We start from the raw sequence: 20239 nt of genomic DNA on the forward strand, positions 1-20239 counted from the left end.
GACATTCAGATTTTTGAGATGTTTGTGGGTTTATAATCCGCAATGAACCATCTACATTTAACAGGTGTCAACACTCCGGTCCCCCTAACAGTTCTCAATAGATTTTCCCCACTAAAATGCACCATCATCGAGGATTGTATCTACGTCACACACGCCTCCTTCAGAGATAAGTGAACTTTGGCGTTAAAAATCAACAGGAGCCGTTTATTCAGCCCGTCAAACCCATCCGCACATTGACAGGATGAACAAATGCCACCAAAAGACCAACAAACAATGTTTTTAGTTGTTTCTCAAACTTTTATCGACTCCTCTGCCGGTCGGTGCCACTCACCCGCCCGATGTCAGCGACTCTATTTGAAAATGCAAGTCTCTCAAAATGGATAAAACATACATAGTTTATTGTGTTTTTCCACAAAAAAAAAAAGGACCAAGTGGTTTCCTTAAATAAAAAACAAACAGCGGGACACTGTAAGTGAAAAGTAAGTGAAGCATTTGTTGAGGGACTATTTTCAGTTGTGGAATAATACACATTTGGTGCAGTCTTGGGTCATAGGTGTCATTTACAGCCATAGGTGTCATTTACACACTGGTGACCCCACCACTCTCCAAAATGATCAATTTCCCCCCCATCACTTTTTAAAGCCATAATTAAACACGGGCTTAAGTAGCTTGTGCCAAGAAATGTTAAAGGTGTACTAGTTTTGGGGAAGAACATTTTAAATGAGAAAGATATAATTGGTCTAAACAAACTAAATAAACAAACACTTTGTTTTCATGGCTGAATAAACAAACTGACCTTAAAGGAAAACACAATTTATACTGTTTTCCATGTTTATATGTGGCGGGCCCTGCCACCTTTCTAGCTTCAAACAGTGTTCTGGGGACCTTATTTTGAGATTACAACTGCGTTAATATCTAATGAATTTCAAAATTCTGACCTGGAATTTCTCCTCCAAAGCTACATAGTGCCCCTTTAATGTGTTAAATCAAATCAAAACAGTGGGACTGATTTCCCACAAAATATATCACACTTATCATAACACTGCAACAGTAATAAAATATCATAATAGAGGATTTTATCTGTTGTAAATGCCTGTTTGGAAAATAATTCAACTTTCTAATTAATAATCAACAAGAGCTGTTTATTCACACGAAATCAAGTGAAATAACCTGGTATAACACTTATTGTCAGTTAAAATGAAAATAAAAAGTTCCCTTTTCTCCAAACAGACATGAAACTTGATTGAAACTTAAAATATAAGCTTCTTTATTAAAACTTATGTGGTAGAATTCAGCATCTTCGATGAGCAAAAGCACGATAACTGTCAAGTTGCACGTGGTGGTATACCCTGAAACCCACTCAGCCCCAGAGCCATCCACACTGTCTGAAAACGTACGTCTCTCAAAATAAATACAAAGTATATATTTTTTTTTTTTCTTTTTGAAAGACTAAATTGATTTCCTAAAACACCTGGTAGTTTTTTTTTTTAGCAAATGTTACCATTTTCAGCTGCGGAATAATACACATTGGGTGTACTAGTGGCCATCTACATCCATAGGTGTCATTTAAACTGGTGAAATGCCTCAAACACTTTTTGAATTGATCAATTTTGAAGTAACTCAATGTGCTGTAAAAGTAGCTCGTACCAAGAAATGTTAAATAATAAATGAGATTAGGTGATTTTGATGCACTATTTTCCCGCCGTAATCGACCCTCATTACATTGCTTTAAATTGTACACGTCAATTTGTGATTTTTTTTTTCATCACCACTTTTTAACATAAAGAAGCCTTGTCGTGTGTGACGGGTCAACTCAGGATCATGTCAGCAAGGGGCAACAGTGTGGCTCATTTTTGTACATTAATGGGGCTCTTGGGCAAAGAGGGATAAAATATACATAAATCATTATTTGTGGATTTGTTGAAGGAGATTATGGAGCATTTATTCTTTAAATATGGGCTGAAACACAGTAAAAGGCCCAGGCACTATGGCATGGGGGAATTTAGTCTATTATCTCCCATTTAGTTTTTTTTTTTTGTATAAACTTGCAGCATGCTGGTTATGTTACATATCTATCCATCTACCCATCCATCCAATTCCCCCCCCCCCTCCATAAGTAAAACAAGATTCAAATCTTATCCATTTAACTTTTAATTGAGGTTTAATCATCAAAAAAGGAAAGGGTCTCAACAACATGAAAGTACTGAATACAAAATATTCTGGTCATTACAAAAGAAAAAAAAAACAAAAAACATAAATCCACCTGAGCAACACAAGTGCGATACATAGAAAATTACAGACATTAAAACACAATCTGCGCAGAGGAGGGAGGGTGGAGGGAGACGAGTGAAAGGGATGAAATGACATGAGTTACACAGAGTTAGTGGAGGAGAAGGAGATCAGCTGTTCGATACGGAGACAAAAGAGCGAAGGAGCTGAACGTGTGGCCTCCCTCACCCCCGTCACTCCCTGCATCCTCCTCGCTCCTTTCTTCCATCCTCTGATCTCACACACACACAGGGGAACACACACTCGGGATGAATGGTGGTAATCAGAACAAGTGTCCGATCGCTGCGGGCATCCAGTGGTCTTAGTGGCCGGGGTCACTATCATTGGCTAATTAGCGGCTTTTGGAGTACACTGGCTGCTCTGAGGATAAGTCATTTTTTTCTCTCACGCACACATCTGGGCACAGCTAGCCTCCGCACACACACAATAGACTGTCATTTAGGTATGATTGCTACTCCCCCTTTACCATACAGAGTCAGGGCGATGGGGTCAAGTCATTGTGGAGAAATTGGAGAAGGGTAGAATTGCGATTGGTTTGTAAGTCAAGCCCATTGGTTTCAGGGAAGATGATGTGGAGGTGAGGAGGTCAGAGCATAAAAATCACCAATCCTGCTATAATCGGACACTGATAACAGAGAAAACAGATGCGCAAATCTCTGGGTTCGAGTCGGACATTGGAGCCTGTTGGCGGCGTCCTCTTAACAGATGCCTGTGTGTCATTTTACTTGATGGACGAGAAGGCCTGGAAGAGTTTGGCCAGGTTAATCTCCGAGTAGCCGCTGGTGGCCAAAGCTTTGTCTGGCACTTCCTTCAGCCTCCGATACACTTCTTTCTCTGCTTTCCACTTGCTTGCACGAACTGGAGGTGACAGAAGGAAAGAAAAGAGGGGTTAGCCTTGCTGGAGCTCAGTGGAAGATCATTCAGTTCCTCCACTGCATCAAAGTCAATACAACAAGCCGCTTGCATTTCAAACTCACCTCCCTCCCTATGATTAGGTTCTACTGGAAGAGGAGCAGAGCGCACGTCGGCTTTGTCTCGTCACTAATAAACACAGAGGAGCGCTTCACCCTTAACTGGAGTGCTAACAGATCCAATGCTATCTGCCAGTAATGCTATCACTTGGAGGGGCATCGCAGAATTGGACTGAGGGGGTCGATGGCAGCGTGCGCACACACACAGGATCGTAAGATCGATAGAAAAGCCCAATGAGAGCATGAAGTCAATATCTTGTCCCTTTTATCCCCTCAGGTGGGCCGTAATAAGGCCAGAGAGAAGACGGAGAGCTGCTATCCCGGGCAGGGTGGCCACCAAAACCAAATCTTTATGATATTATTCTGAGAGTCAAGTGTAGATGAAGTATCATGAAACCAAGTAATAACACACTATCACAGCAAAGAGTGCTGCGAGCTGCATCAGGAATAACAGCATGTTGATTGAAGGTTGGAGGTGGAGGTGACTGGATGAAGAAGTAGGGAAACGGAGACGAGACAAAGTTTTGTTTTGTCTTAATCCAGTTTCATGGACATTAATTAGGTGATGTGCCAATTTACAGGGCTGTGTGAGCCTTTAAAAAGGATCCTGATACATGATATATTTTGAGGGATGAACTGAATTCTTCTTTACGCACTTGCTAGGACCAGGCGACAAAATCAAATGTTGCAATATCTTTCAAACAAATATCAAAATTGTGACATTGTATGGGTAACAATCAGTACAAAATATGAACACAATGGCTTTTTTTCATTAAAAGTCATCAGTAGTGTGGATTTAATGACTAAGTGGGTAGAGGCAAGTAATAGGACAAGTAGAACAGTCTGGTAAGTTCAGTCAACGACGTCACTTCTGTTGCAATGCACTCTTTAAAACCAGGAAAACAAAACACTTCCGACAGTTTTTCCCTCTACATTCATTCAGGAGTGGACTTATGCCATATCAACCTACAACGTTATGCAAATTCTGAGATGAAATACAGTCTCATATCGCTATAATGATATTACCAACCTGTTTACATGAGCATATAAGCAAACAGTACCATTTATATGTATCCCAGGAAATGAAGCCACCAATCTAAGTGTGTCAACATCAAATTAAGGTCAATGGGCTCTTCTAATTGTGAACCAGAATAGCACACTTACAAATGTCAAAAGATAAACTACATGCATAAATACCGTCTGTTAGAATACTTTGATATGCAAGTTTTAAATGAACAGAAAGAAATACAGAAGAGGTAGAAATCCTACTAGAGCCTGACCAATATACTGGCTGGCCAATATTGACCCATCATAGATACATAAGCATGGCGTGTATGTTCCATAAAAATCTAGTTTCTGTTGGGCTCGAAATCCTACGACAGAGAATGATAATAATGATGACCAAGAACAGATCAAGCAATGGTCACATGAATGGTAACAGAATTGTTTACTAGCAGGATTGTACCAGATGAAGTTCAGAGGACCGAACCTCTTGACCAATTCAGTAGAAGTGACTGACAGTGTGCACATTCTTTTTCTTCAGTTAAAGACTGTTTGACGTACAAAAAAAAAAAGTGTAGAAATTCAAAACTGAAAGAGGACATTTTAAGAATTTTACTGGATCACTAATGATTACTAGTTACCACAAAATATGAGTGCTACAGTATTTATTCCAAATAAGGGCTGCAACTGAAACAATGAGTCGATTGACAAAACACTGATCTGCAACTCTTTTAATAAATTCAGTCATTTCTAAAAGCAAAAATTACAACTTTTTCACTAATTGATGCTTGTTCAACTTAAATACTTACTGCTTTGTACTTTATCTCCTATGGAAATAAAGTAAAGAAGTTTGATTTTTGACTGTTGATCGCAATTCGCAAGTAGTTCCTTTGTTCTCTGGGGTACTGCGATGGGCACTTTCCCCATTTACTGAACTTATTGACCAAATGATCGGTCGAAAATAACAGGCATATTCATTGATAATGAAAGTTACTGCTGTATGACAGTCAATGATCATGAACAGACGTAAGACTGTTTGTCATTGTAGTCATACAATGAAATGTTGATTGGTAGCTCTACAGAGCCTAGCTGCTGCATCTGCACACGCCGCCATCTTGGATAATATAGACGAAAAGCAGGAAATTCTCACATACCGTATGAGAAGCTGAAACTAGTGAATGTTTTTGCGTGATAAATTACCAACAACTTAATCGACTGTTAAAATGGTTGCCGATGAATTTTTGTCCATCACCTAATCAATCAGTTAATTGATCAAAATCCTGAACATCGAAAACAGGACCAGTTACAGCAGTCCTCACAGCTCTAAGTGAGTGTTTTACCACAAGCAAACCAATTAAAAACTTAGAGTTATCTGACACACACACACACACACACACACACACACACACACACACACACACACACACACACACACACACACACACACACACACACACACACACACACACACACACACACACACACACACACCATATGACCGGTTGTCATGTCCTCGCCATCTCCACAGCCCTATCTCCTGTCTCATCCTTCCTGCCTGCTGCATTAGTGGCTGCTGGATAAATACCAGCCCACTGACTGTCCAAGGGAACAAAGGTTAGATACACAGAGATCTACAGTGAGACGCACACACATGATTGATGGTAGTTAAACACTTAAAAAGCTCACTAAATCACAGTCATGGCGACTAAAAAAAAAAAAAATCCACGTGACAACAGTAACACACACACATAAAGACACACCCACACACACACACACACAGAAGATGGTGTGGTTGACTTAAACGCCAGCAGCAACTATTACCAGATAATCCTCATGTTAGCAGGGACGGGAACGGAGGGAACGAGAGGGGGAGAGGAGAGGCAGAGGGAGACAAACTAGTCTATTTATCTTGGGGAATAGAAGGAGGGTGATGATGCATGATCAAGCGAAAGCAATCATGTCATCATTTCTGAAAGGTGGGAGAAAATAATTCCCCCTCCCCCCCCCGCTTTTCCTCACTCCTTTCCCTTTTCCACCTCAATCACTGTGTGGCGAACAGATAAAAGAATGATTTGAGAGTCACAGAGAGGAAAAGAAAAGAGGGAGAGACCTTGCTGCAAGTCGGGAGCACAGTGGGGAGTGTAGTTCAAATAAATAGCCTCCCTTAAAGAGCGAGCGCGAGGCGGAAGAGAGGAAAGAGAGGGAAGGCCGAGACGTGGAAGAGACGAATGGACGGAAAGCCTACTGGAGCTTTAGATCACGAAAACTTTGCCTAATTGATTGCATTAGACATCTCTCTCCCTCACACACTCCAGCGACACACACACACACGCACAGGGAGTGTATCAGGGGTTATCTTTGCTCTAACTAGGTGTTGTCACACACTCGCGCACACTCTGGCGGTGCTGGGCACGAGTAGATCGGGGCTCTGCACGCTCTAACTAGGTGTAAATACAATAACAAGCCTGTAATTAAGTGAGCATGATGAAGTTAATGGAGATCGGCCATTCCGTCGGCCGCCTCCATGAATATTCTATTAGGCTGGTGGCGACGGGCAGCTGGAATAGCAGTTAATTTAATCACCACTCGGAGCACGGGGAAACTTCTTTGTGTGAGTGTAATTGCACAGAATGAATAATTGATTTGACAATCGCACCCGCGGATTTTGCCACCCCGCTTTGTATCGCCGGTAAAAGGGAGGGGAGCGTGGAAGATGAAGAGAGAGCGAGAGAGAGAGAGGGGGGGGGGATGGAGAGGGAAGAAGAGATGGACAAGGAATGGAGGAGAGGAGAGGAGAGGAGAAAGAAGATAGAGCAGGGGAGGAAGAGGAGTGGGTGGGGAAAAGAGGAGCCAATGCAGAGTGCTGAGAGGTGGCGGAGAGGCTGTCGGTAAATGGATCATTAGAAAAGCGCAGCTCAAGGACAATTTATATTTTATCAATGCGGCAAAATTACATTATTGCTCACACACGCAATCATACTGCCCACACTCCAGATTGAGACCTGGAGGGGAGGGGTGATGGAGGGAAGAGAAAGGCAACAGATAGACAGAGGAAGAGGAAGAGATATAAAAAAAAAAAAAAAAGAGAAGAGAGAGAAGAAAAGTGACATGAAATGATTTGAAAGTCATTGATACGGGATGTTCCCAGCTAAGGAACGGACAGCGTGTTTTCTTTTCTCCATAATGTGTGTGCGTGTGCATGTGTGTGCGTATAATCTATTAGAGATCTCCTGCAGCGGATGAAATTACCTCCATGTTTTACTCAGTCGCGGCAATCAGGCACAAAAATGCAATGTACATGTAGATAAGACAGGCGGTGGATTGCGAATGTGTGCACACACACACAGCAGTGCCGCATTGTGTGCGCAAATTCAAGCTGATCAAAATACATTCAGCCTCGACTCAGAGCTCTTTTGTGTAAAGCTATTTTACTTTAATGTGCTTTATTGTGTGTTCAGCACACGTGAAAACACACATTCAGACTTTTGGGAATGGCTGGACGAACCATAAACGTCCAGATATCATCGAAAGACAACATGGCTGAACAGGTACTGTGCCTCTGTGTACTGTCGACATTGTTATGGTCGATAAATTCAATAAAAAAAAAAACAACCCCTGCAACGTGTGGCTTCCTCAGCCCGTCTGCAAATCTGGGCAATTTCAAACCTATAGTCTTGTTAAAGACTCATCAGGTTTATTTTTACCCATTCGTATGATTCATTTGGGCAGATGTAGCAGATGTAGAAGACACACTCAGACTTTTTTTTTAAAGTTTTTTTTCGGCCTTTTATGGGTTTATCGATAGTACAGCTGAAGATATGACAGGAAACAGGGTGAGAGAGGGGGAGTGACACGCAGCAAATGGACCCGGGCCGGGAGTCGAACCCAGGTCCGCTGCAGAGCCTCGGCACATGGGGCGCGCGCTCTACCAACTGAGCTAAACAGTGCCCCGGCAGCAGACACACTCTTACGTGGACCCAAAGAAACTCACTGAGAACCTTTACAGGAATGTTCTTCGGATCAGAAACAAATCCTAGAGGGTCTAATTTGTGGGAGGAACATCATCCAACTACCGTCCAACCTAACTACAAGGCGTACGCAGTAAGTTTAGGTTAACCAGCTTCTGGAGTCGGATGTAAGGATGGTTTGCTTGAACCAACATTACAACAAATCAATTTAAATGTATTCTCAATCCTGTAGGAAAAGGGATACTTTTTTTAAAATTGTTTTTTTTTACGTAGTTCCTGCAAACAGCTGGGCGCTGTATGAAATCATACATTTGTTGGGGACTATTTTCCACTGTGGATGAATACACATTTGTTGTCACACACTGAAACAGTGTGGCTCACTGGCCAGCCAGGCCAGCAGGATGTATTGTTAGCAGTTAACATTTCTGCAAACTACAGATACGCCCAAAGTTGACATTTGTAGCAAACGTGGCATATCACCTTCACTTAATATGCTTATTAGCCGACTGTCGCATCAGGACGTGGCGTTATCACAACCGAACAGGGCTGCCAAACGGCCGACCGTAGCTCGACTCACAACAAGTGCATATTTGTACGTGACACGTTTTTGTAGTGACAAAACTGGCTATTTTTCACAGGAAGTCAGACAATCTCCATCTGTGATCGTGACCAAAACAGTCAAACCATGATGTTTTCCTAACCCTCACCAAGTGTTTTTTGGGCCCAAATCTCAGCAGAGCATAAGCATAAACATACGTTAAAAAGCAACACAAGAAACATTCAGTTCCAAGTCATCTGTGGTCTTGCAGAAACTTGCTTAGTTGCTTAGTATATTAGTTCTGGAAACTGGGTTGCACTGGCATGGTTCTAGGCATTTTAAGACAATTTTTGAATGAAATCTCTACACACATCTGAATGGGTGACAGGTGTTACTGCCAAAATATTTATGTACTTATAACATTTTGATCAGTCTGACTGTCGTCATTTCGATGGGTTGCATCACATCACACGATTACTAAGATTGGTTTTCAAGATAAGAATTTGTTTTTGGACAACTGAAATCTTCAGCACAAACGGATAAGATACATGAGGCTTCAGGGATCAGTTCATTGCTGGTTTAGCCTTTTCCTGTGTGTGGTTGAATATAATAAAACTACAGTTCAGTTTAGGCAAAGGCATTTCTTCACTGCATTATCAAAACTAATGTTCCAACACCACTGATGACTAGTTTTAACTGTATATGACATGAAATAGTAGAGAAAGTCATCGTGATGTCTAATCAGCTCTTCTAGTAGCAGCTGAAGCCATCTATATTCACACAACAATATGAGTGTGAGCTGGTGTACATACACAAATGCTGTTCATAAATCTCTATAGGTATGTGTGCACACACTCCCAAAAGGGACAATACTCACAACAGAGCAGAGTAGGGTGTATAGGATTGAATGTCTCCGCCCTGTAATCGGAGCAGTGTGGCCCCTGGGTGTGTAATGCAGTAATATGGGGTATTACTGCCCCAGGACAGAGGGATAACACCGTAAAGCTATATTTTATAGCAGCATGAGTGTGTGTATACATGCATCCTTCTCGATTTGAGGACAGAAGCGGCGGGAGTTGTACCAGCGACATGGTGGCTGAGATCGGCCATGTTGGTTTGGACTGCTATGATGAGTTACACATCAATTTGTAGCAACGTCACCTCATGCTGTTGTTAAATTCTCCATTATGGCCTGGTTATGTAGTGTTTGACTGAAACAACGTTTAGCAATCACTTAAAGCAATCAACCTTCCAATATAATTAATCTGGTCTATAAAGAATGATATGCTTCATGTTGATGGAAACATATTTAGCTGTGACTTTGATATTGCTACATATTTTTACAGTGACAGAGTCAGCGGGCACTTGATGTGAATGTTAACTCCGCAGAGTGCTGGGCGGTGCTGAACACTGGTCGCGAACAGTACTGGGTGTTTCAGCTTACATATTCTGTCTTTCATTCAAAACACATTTTGGGGACGATGTCAGGAAAGAGGAGGTTTTGTGTTTAAGGAACCAAACCATCAAACTGGGAGGGCGATGATTTGATGGACTGGCAACTCAGAGAACAGAAGAGAGAAATTGCTTCTCCACTGAGGGGGCCAGTAACGAGTAAACATGATGGTGTCTGGACATGATGCAGTGGTTAAAAACCCACAGCTGGTGGGCGAGCGCGTCCCTCCAGAAGCTTCGGTCCTGTGTGCCCCCTAATCTCTGTCCCGTTAAGGTCCAGACGTACCAGGCCAACGTCTGCCCGTTAAGCATTGTTAGAGCCATCAGTGAGTGTCTGTGGCTCCATTTGGTGACAGTCCTTGTCAGTGGCTTTTTGGCCGACTGAGCATGTAGAATGTAGAAAAAAAGAGAAAAAGACAGGGAAAGTCCCCTGAGCCTGTCGCTGCAGCATCCATGATTTCATTGAGTCAACATGGTTTCCCTTTACATTGTTTCCCTTTACTTCCTCTGCCTCTTTGCCAGTGACATTTTCAACTTTTAATCAGACATATTCTTGATTAGAATCCGCTATGTTAGTGGGAATGGTGTCAAAAAATGCTGCTTAATCATAACAACGGTTTGTATATCAGCAGAGGTTTTTCCCTTCATGCAGGAATAGAACATACAAGCTTGTTGGCTGGCACCTGTAGTCTTGGCAGTGTGTTCAAGTCCAGCTTTTTGGCCAAGACACAGGAAAAGTGAGGCGACAGAACAGTCGGCCTTTGACGCAGCTAGTTCTTTGATGTCAGATGGTGTGTCAGGGCAGTTTGGACTATCTATCTTTGCTATCTTCTGTACTGATTAAACACTGATGTTTGACTTAAGAATGGAAAGAGATAATAAATATGATTTAAAATGTTTGCAGACTATCTATATTTTTAGAGCCCCGATACAAGGTGTGTGAATGAAATCTTAAAGGTTTCAGTACGTGTCAACAGGTGTCAGATGCCAACCTGAGGGTCAGGTTAAAGATTAATAAGATAAAACTGAGGGGTCACGGGATGCTAAACAGGATAGTAAAGGAATAAAAACATCACATATTGTCTTAATCTTTGTCTGACTCTCCTCTAATATTGCTTACTGTATGAAATAATAGTTTGATATCCAAAGGTCCCATTAAAAGGCCCTGTGGGACTTAAATATTGTTGTCAGTTTATGTTAACAGACTCCATTTCTAAACTAACATTAGATAATGTTGCTCTGTTAGCAGAGCCAGGGAGAGGCACTGGGATGAGACACTCGAGAACGTTGCAGAAAATCTGATCTGAATCCTTCACAACCCAAATCCACAGTCCAGCAGCATTAAACATGTACAAATTGTTCACAGGCTTGTATAGGCAACAGACAGACGGGGAAGGTCTCATATTTCACATCATGTTAACATCCGCTCACATAAAGCCAATTAAAATGTGATTAATATATGGAAATTGCAACAAATAGTTACACAGAGCGCCATTAACATTTTGGGAGATTTAAATATTGTATATTGTTTGTTTTTCAATTTCACTCCAATGGCTAAACCAACCAATCTGGGAAGTCAAAACCATTCTTAGACTGCACTGCTCACAGCTCATAGACTAGTAAAAGACCCTTGGCTGGTGTCAGAGGACTAGAAAAAAATACTTGCAGTTGTTGTAAGACAAGATGGTAAACTGCTCCACAACCAGGCAACACTGTACACTGCGCCTTTCATATGTACAGTAAACTGTGAGCAGACATTTCCGACAAATACCATCAAATATAGAATGTGCTGTTTTTCATTGTGAGGCACAAAATTAGGCTGAAATTCAGGAAGAGAAAATCCAGCGCAGATCAAAAACACTGCAAAGCACGGGAACATAAAGAAAGGAGGAGAGTCGGCAATTGATTGGCGATGATTTCTTGCATCTGGGCAAAGACAGAAATAAAAGAAAGCAAAAATGGAGGCTATAATCATGTTAGTACTCCTTCTCTCCTCCCCCCCTTCCTCCTCCACACCAGCCCAATCCCTCTATTTCAGCTCCCTCCATCTTCTGAGTGGTCATCTGTTGATTACACGTTATATTTACCTCTGCTGTCTCACTCTTTCACTGCCTCGCTCAGGTCCTGACTGGCGCACACACACTTGCAGTATTCAGGCATACATACATAAATAACATACATACATAAATATTTAATCAAATAAATAAATCACTCGGCCTGGCGGCCCTTTCTAATCAAGTGACATCAATCAGGGAGAACTATGGGTAAAGAGGCCTTGTGGCTGACGCCTACTGAGCGCGCCCAGAGCGCTGGAGTAGCGTCTATTTGAGTCCAAGGGGGGAAATATACGCTCCATGTCCCATTATAGGAGAAGGGCTATCCTTTCGTCAGCGCGCCCATTACTCCCCCTATCATTTCCCCAAATCTAAAACCTGTTTTCAATCAACACAGCCAAACGAGTGCCTGTCCAAGAGAGGGAGAGAGAGGGGGAGAGAGGTAGAGAGAGAGACAGAGAGAGAGAGACAGAGAGAGAGAGACAGAGAGAGAGAGACAGAGAGAGAGAGACAGAGAAAGGAGAGAGAGAGCAAAGGAGAGAAAGCGGCAGAGATGGACAGTGAGGGTAGGGGTAGAGGGAGAGCGATCGAGGGCTCTTTCCTTCTTTCTTCCAGTGATTGGAGCGTTTTGCATTCTGTATGTGTGTGTGATTGAATCCGTCTCCAAAATTAGGGCTGTCGACTCGAGGAGCTGAATGTCCTTAACCCCCCTTCCCATATCCAATGCCCATCCTCCGCTACTTGTGTGTGTGTGTGTGTGTCTGTGTGTGTGTGTGTGTGTCACATCATTGGGGAATATTGTAAGTGTAGCCTGGGTAAAAGGTTTACGTTGAGCCATTGATTGCTAATGCTATGTTGCATGTGTATTTGTGAGGAAGCATTGTTAAGACATCAAAATTCAAACTTCAATAGCGGTTCTGGTAACTTGATTTCTGTTCCAAAAGGCGGGACTGCAGAATAATAAAAATAGAAAGGAAAAAAAAGGAATACATTTTAATTTAAAAAAGCAAGCCCTGTTTTCACAAATAGTAGTGTGCAAAACTTTAGAAATCACCTCCAACAACTAGAGGAAGACTTAAAGAAGTTAGCTACACAACCTAAAAGTACAGAAACCTGCAACATGTATGTGTCTGTGTAACCTTACTTCTCTCTTCACCCTGTAGCATTTTGGCAGCTGCATAGTCCCAGTCAAAGATGAACCTGTAGAAGCAGAGCTGGTTGTACAGGGCCTTCTCCGAGTACTGTAGAGAAAAAACAAAGAACCAACACACGTTAAAACATGGGAATTTCAACTACAACACAAGATGATTAACAGCTGACGCAGACTCTGCTCAATATTGTGGCAGAATTGTTGCAGTGTTGTAGTGGATAGCGAGCTTCAGTTAGGGTCTTTGTGTCTCAATCATTTCTCTACATTTTGAAAAGATCCAGTGTGTAGGATTGAGTGTGTATAGCGGTGAGGTTAAAACCAACTGAACACCTCTCATCTTAACTTTTTCTGCAGTGGCCACAGAAAACGTGACAAACACAAAAGGCCCTTGTAGAGTCAGTGTTTGGTTTGTCCTATATAGGCCACTGTAGAAACATGGTGGGGCAACATGGTGGACTCAGTGTAGTTATAAAAGGCTCATTCTTAGATAACAAAAACAGAAAATGTCCAATTTTCAGGTGATTTTACACTACTGAAAGCATAAGTTTGATCAATCTATGCCATTTCTGCCTTGAATTCTCCAGACTGGACCTTTCAATTGGTATACCTCGCTGCACTTAACCGTTTTTTTCATGATGGTGACATGAGGATCATTGTGGTATTAGACAAACGGGGTCAGCACTGATTAGATTTGGACATTTCACAAGCCTGTTTTCAAAATGGCTGCAAATGCCAACATGGCAGGTAGTTGCATTTAAATAATAAGCATCAGTATCAGGACTGATAAGAGCACATTAAGATAGTGTGGTATCGCCTAAACAGTAGAATCCAATACTTTCTTTGCTGAATTTCACTGGGTTTTGTCAGCTTGCTCATGTTGCAGCGCTCCATAATTTTACATGCAGCAAATGCAGGCATTTAACTGCATTAAGAGAGAAATGAGACGTTTTGAATGTGAAACATTATTTGATCGCGCTGAATCTGTACCGACACTCTCGCTCTGTCTCATAAGCAGAGCACCGTGCAGCAAACATTCAGCAAGCTTCTCCTCTTTAACCGGCGCAGATCGTTGCTTTCACTGCTTAAAAATGACAAACGGCAGCAGGTCAGATCAGCTGTCGCTAATTTACATTAATCCAGTGAATAACGAGATGGCAGGCCAAAATTAAACTGTCTGTCGCCAGGTTTGTGTGCTCTCTGCAAGCACATTTCAGACATGTTCCAGTTAAACTTTCATTCAGATTATATAAATAATTTAAATTAATGACTCTATAGTTTTGAATCAGGACTTTGAGCGTTTGGATGAAGTAGATGGAGCCGAATTAAGAAGGCTGGGGCTGTTATATCAAAATGTCAGATGCATATTTTAATACCATATAGGTTAATATAAGTATCTAATCTGGGGAAACCACTCACTAAGGATGCAAACAAGGGGGAATTGTAAACTGTTGGCATTTAATTATGTATATGTATGTGGGTACACAAGAACACAAAGTTTTTCCTGTTTTTCCAATTCTGCTGACAGTGTAAAAGCACGTGTTGTACTTGAGCGGGCCACGGAGGTATATAAACAGCAATCCATCATATCATTTGTGAGGCTACTTTATCTTTGTATCCGCCAAGAGATTCCATCTGTGATTGATCAACTAGTGGACTAACTGCCCTTGCTCTTCCCCTCCGGTCTGTCAATCACACATGCTCGGCAGAGGTAGAGACGCTTTCTCGTATTACATCCCTCCTGTAAAGATACTCACTGTGGTGCGACCTCTGCTACGTATTGCAGACCTGTTTATGCTGTTGTTTTATACAAACTTCTAAGTTTTGATCAGCTACACAATTAGGGACAAAGATTCCTCCACATGCGGCTCACCTGCCGTTATGGCATCATGAAAAAATACAAAACTATTTTTTTGTAAAATCTACGTTTCTGGGAGAAAGAAACAGGAACAAAGGAGAGGAAAAACAGGCTAAGTAAGCCAGTATGCTACATTAAGATGGACAATTAAAGCAACACTATGTAACGGAATCAAAAGTTGATTCTTAAGTCTCATTTTAAGGTCATCATTTACAGATTACTGCCTTCCCTCTTTAAACTCTTTCCACAGAAACATACACTATGTTACCACTCGTTGGAAGTTATCTATCCTGCTTATTTTAGTGTAATGAGAGTGGAGATCAAGACAGGCCACAAAGACATCCAAAACAGATGAATACAACCCGTTTACCAGTTTTAGAAACAGGTAGACTCGTCAAATGTGCGCCCTGCTCGTTCGCCTGTACCTCCCTGAAAACATCTCCCTTCCTCTGTGTGACACAGTAAAGCAAGAAAACAAATTTGCTTGCTTTGTTAATCTCCACTGCAATTAACTGGAGCCACACGACAGCCTGCCAGAGGGAGAGAGAGAGCGAGAGAGAGAGGAGGGGGGGAGAGAGACGGAGAAGATGAGCGAGACGGAGAGGTGGGAGGGAAAGAGAGGAGGAAAAACAAGAGCGAAAGAGAGAGAGCGCAGATACAGAGAGAAGTGAGAGATAGAGAGAATCAGACACAGTGAGGGAGAGAGAGAGAAAGAAAAAAGGGGATCAGGCCTGAAATACCCTCCCTCATAATAGTTTGTTGTGATAAGCCATTGTGAGAGAGGCATGCGAACAGCCGAGGCTGTCAATTTGATTAGCCATTATACTGCATGTTTAATTGCAGTTATTGGCTCGTCATTTCCCTGCTACGCTGGAGAGGGCACGCTAAGCCCCGACCCCACACTGCCATCAGGTGTGCGCCGAGTGCTTTATTATTACCACCAGGAAGAATCCCCTGACAATTCCTGTGTGTCAGAATCTGTGTGTGTGTGTGCGCGCGCGCATGCGTGTGTGTGTGTCAGAGGGAGTGAAGTGAGTTTGTGTGTGCCCATTATACCTGCCAATCGGCGATGTGCGTAATTGTAATTTCAGTTTTTACTGCTGTAGCATAATCAAGTGGCAAGAGTATCTAATGCAACTAAATGCAAACTATGTGATGTGTGAGCATGTGTGTGTGTTTAATGGCTTTCTATGGCTGCCCACATGGCACGCACAGCTGTTGACCGTTGATGCACTGCCTAGTCAACAACCAAACCATGCACATCCCATAATGGAGCCGCGGTTACCGTTGCCAAGGTTGAACAAGCTCGGTCGGCGCAAAGGCCGCACACCACTTCTTGCTCTTGAAGATAAAACACACGTACACACACATGCGCACGCACACATTCAAACAATATAATGCTGATTGTGGGCGGGCCAGTCGCTGCATACTGATTGACTGACAGGTGTCAGAAAGGCGTGGCTAAAATGTTACAGGGTTGTTATTGAATTTAGGGCCCCGCAACCCCACCTCACTCTCTCTCTTACTCATACACACACACGCACGCGAACACACTGCAACACACACACACACGCCTACCTCGTCATTCAGCTCGGCGCTTTGTTCCTGCACTGACACCATTTCAATTTGCTCCACAAATCTGCAGCATTTTCAGCCTGACTGCCTAAGGAGCAAACCAGCTGTGAAATTGCCTCTCTCCCGGGAGCGTAGGACCCCCCAGCCCCCACCTCGTACCCCTTGCTCCTTTGCCTCCCTCTTCCCCCGAATGACTCCCCCACCTCCCTGATACACACATCCCGCCGCCATGTACACATGCACAAACACAGTTAAGCCGAAAAGGAAGAGGGAAATGTGTATACGTGTGCGAGAAGGGATGGAGGGACTGGAGACAGGATGTATAGAATAAAGGAGAAAGTAAGAAATAAGACGCTAAATCATACAAATTGATCTAAATCACAGAGTAACAGTCTAAAATGGCTCACGCAACAAAACGAGCACTCAAGACTTCCTCAGAGTCTTAAAAACACCTGTCTCTATCTTTTAGGGGACACACACATGCACACACAGAGACACATCCGACCTCCAAAGAACTTTTGCGCACTATCCTCTCGCTCAAGTACACCGGTGAAGCAGTTAATGAAAAGGTAGTCAGTCAGACAACATGTCTGCGTGTGTATGTGAGGGAAGCAAAAACAAAAAACACACGCAGTTTATAGTGCACAGAGAGTGCACAAGCTGCTGAAAACTACGGCCATTCACACCTTGACATGGATATGGCTCAGGAGAAGATATCTCAGACACGGTGACACAAACAAGGCCTCCGCATCACACATGCACGTTTTTCTCCGTGCTCCACAAACACGCGCTGTAAATACTGGAGCTACAATATCCCGAGCCCTCACACACAAACCGCAGCTGCAGAAAGAGAGAGGGAGTGAGAAAGGGAGGGAGACGGAGAGAAACAAACATACATTTTCCCCTCAGCTGTGAGGCCACAAGGCTTTAAAACTCTTGAGCTTTTTAGATGCGATGAGCGTTATTGCCGGTTGTGGTAGTCACGCCGATCAGCTTCACAAGACACCATAATGAGTCAATATATGTAAATCTTTACTAGGCAAACACGGCGGGAAACAAAGGCATTTAACTGGTGCTCTCGCCCGCAAGCCTCCAACGATTCAGCACCGGTAATTTCTCCCCATTGAAAGGCATAATTGCCTGCTATTTGAAGATATTCATGCTCAATTTTTGAAATTAATTTCAATTGGAGGGAAATGTAGAAATGTCAGCTCCAGTGAAAGGGATTTGATTTCAATTATCCTCGCTCAAAGGACTGTGATTTCCAAATACACTTAAGCAAAATTATGACAAGAATTTTTGTTCGGCAAAATTCAGTGTTTAAAGAGCGATTAGGCGATAATGGGGCAGCTTTGAGCCGGCAGTGAATGCAGCCGTCTCCCTCTGAAAGGCACTCAATTATCTCTGATTGCTCCCGCTATAATGTATCAAATAGAGATACCTGCTATTGCCGTAATTTGTGTGAAAATTAACATGCTGCAATTTCCACTAGAGGGAAAAAGGGAGCTCTAATGGGCGCCTGAGCGTACATCAATAAAATGAGGAGAGAAAAAGAGAGAGACAGAAAGGGAGGGTGAGAGTTGGGAGGAAAAAGCGAGACAGGAGAGAATGAGTGGAAGAGCTAAGGAGGGAGAGAAAATGAAAAGAAAAGGAGCGGGGGAAGAAAGCATTGAATAAAAGGGGGGGGGGGGGGGGGGGGGAGTCGGGACAGAGATTTGAGACACTGCGAGGAAAAAATAGCCCATTTGAGTTAAGCGCTGTGGAGGGAGGGAGAGGAGAGAGGGAGCGATGAAGAGCGGTGGAGAGAGGAAGAGAAAGAAATTTAATTTACTGAAAATATTACAAATTGCACCTGTGCATAACTCCCCCAAATTACCAACCAATCAAGGCAGAGTGCCTATTACTCTCCCATTACATGGAGATCAGATCACGCTCTGAATCTGTGTCCAGAGAGGGAGGGAGGGAGGGAGGGAAAAGGAAGAGGCAGAATGGGAGAGATGGATGGAGGGAGGAGAAGAGAGGAGGGGCACAGCAAATGTACCATGATGCAAGAGAGATAAGGATGCAAACAAGACGCTCTTTTACAAAACCTCTGGCACACAAGTGATTTTAACATTAACATACACAAAGACGAAAACCCTGATTGTCTTTCTGGTTGGTGCAGTTATTAGCTTGATAATCTATGACGACACTGGCAGATAAAAAGCATAAAGGGAGCGTAGCCAGAGTGATCCAGCAGGCAGGGTCTGGCTGGATGCACAGAAAACTGATGAAGTGTCCAAAAATTGTAATAATAATAAATAAAAGAAAAAAAAAAGAGTGGGGGCTGGTGGTGGATGCCTCATCTTTATCCCTTGGTTGTTTGAGCACATCCCATCTACCACCAGCTCAAACAGACATGAATGGCCTCTTGAGTACTTTGCATAATTGGCAGCAATTTAATATGTAAGCTGCTGGGCTATTAATCTCCATGCACTGGCTTGAGTCAGACAATGGTGTTACCTAATACTAAATAGTCCATGTTAGCTTGATATGAAACTTGTTACACTAATTCCTGTGGAGTAAACTCTTCCTTCTCTGCAAGAGGTCAGTTGTGAGGGTCAGCAACATTTATCAGTGCTTAAATATTATTTCTCCTCAGTAAGGGCAGATGCAGCTCTTCCACTTAATGTTAAAGATGATTGATGTTGTTAATTATTTTATGGATGCATTTATTACGTTTTATATGTAGAATTTTTTACAAAAAATTCTAGGTTAGGGAATCACATGCTTTGCAGATTGTATCTATCTGAATAAATCTGGTTAACTTTGCTTGAATATCTAAGCAAATTATTACCATAATCATTCTTCAGACAACCTGGAGCTGGTATTATATAGAGGAAATAACAAGAAAACCCCCTTTTCACCAAGAAGGCACAACATTACAGCAAAGGGGTCACAATTTGTAGTCAAGGTGGACAATGGTAGTGTCTTCTTGCACTTCTTGGAATATTGTACATCTGGTTGTTAATAACCCAACTATCTCTACAATATTGCCATTATCACATTACAACACATTAACGGTTATACCAAAACACCCTACTTCACATGTTAAACACTGCTCTTTCTATTTATGTGAACTCATTTTTGTACTGTTCTTTTTAACTGTAATGCACAGTGGTATCTATATTTGTCTGTGCGCCATCTATCAGTCAATTAGCAGTCACTTGGTTGTAACGCAGTGTTTACAGGACCAAGCCAGCATATTGTCGAGAGCAGATCCTTCAACCAGATGGCGGTCCCCTGACTGAGTGCCATCACAGTACTGCTAAAGCACAGGAGATTCTTTTATCTCATTGGTCACTTCAAAGGGGCTCTATTTGTAGTAATCTACATATGTTAATCA

General features: G+C 42.5%; 1 protein-coding gene across 1 annotated transcript in view; it reads right to left on the reverse strand.

Annotated features, from left to right (window-relative positions):
* Positions 1-2138: 2138 nt before the first annotated feature.
* pola1 (polymerase (DNA directed), alpha 1) overlaps positions 2139-20239 on the reverse strand; it is a 60893-nt gene continuing 42792 nt past the window's right edge. The window contains exons 36-37 of the mRNA XM_030398869.1: positions 13419-13515; positions 2139-3147 (exon numbers count right to left, since the gene is read on the reverse strand). Coding sequence (XP_030254729.1) covers positions 3011-3147; positions 13419-13515 — 234 coding nt within the window. The 3' untranslated portion in view covers positions 2139-3010. The remainder of the gene's footprint in view (positions 3148-13418; positions 13516-20239) is intronic.

This window comes from Sparus aurata, chromosome 19, assembly GCF_900880675.1.
Source record: "Sparus aurata chromosome 19, fSpaAur1.1, whole genome shotgun sequence".
Taxonomy (NCBI): Eukaryota; Metazoa; Chordata; class Actinopteri; order Spariformes; family Sparidae; genus Sparus; species Sparus aurata.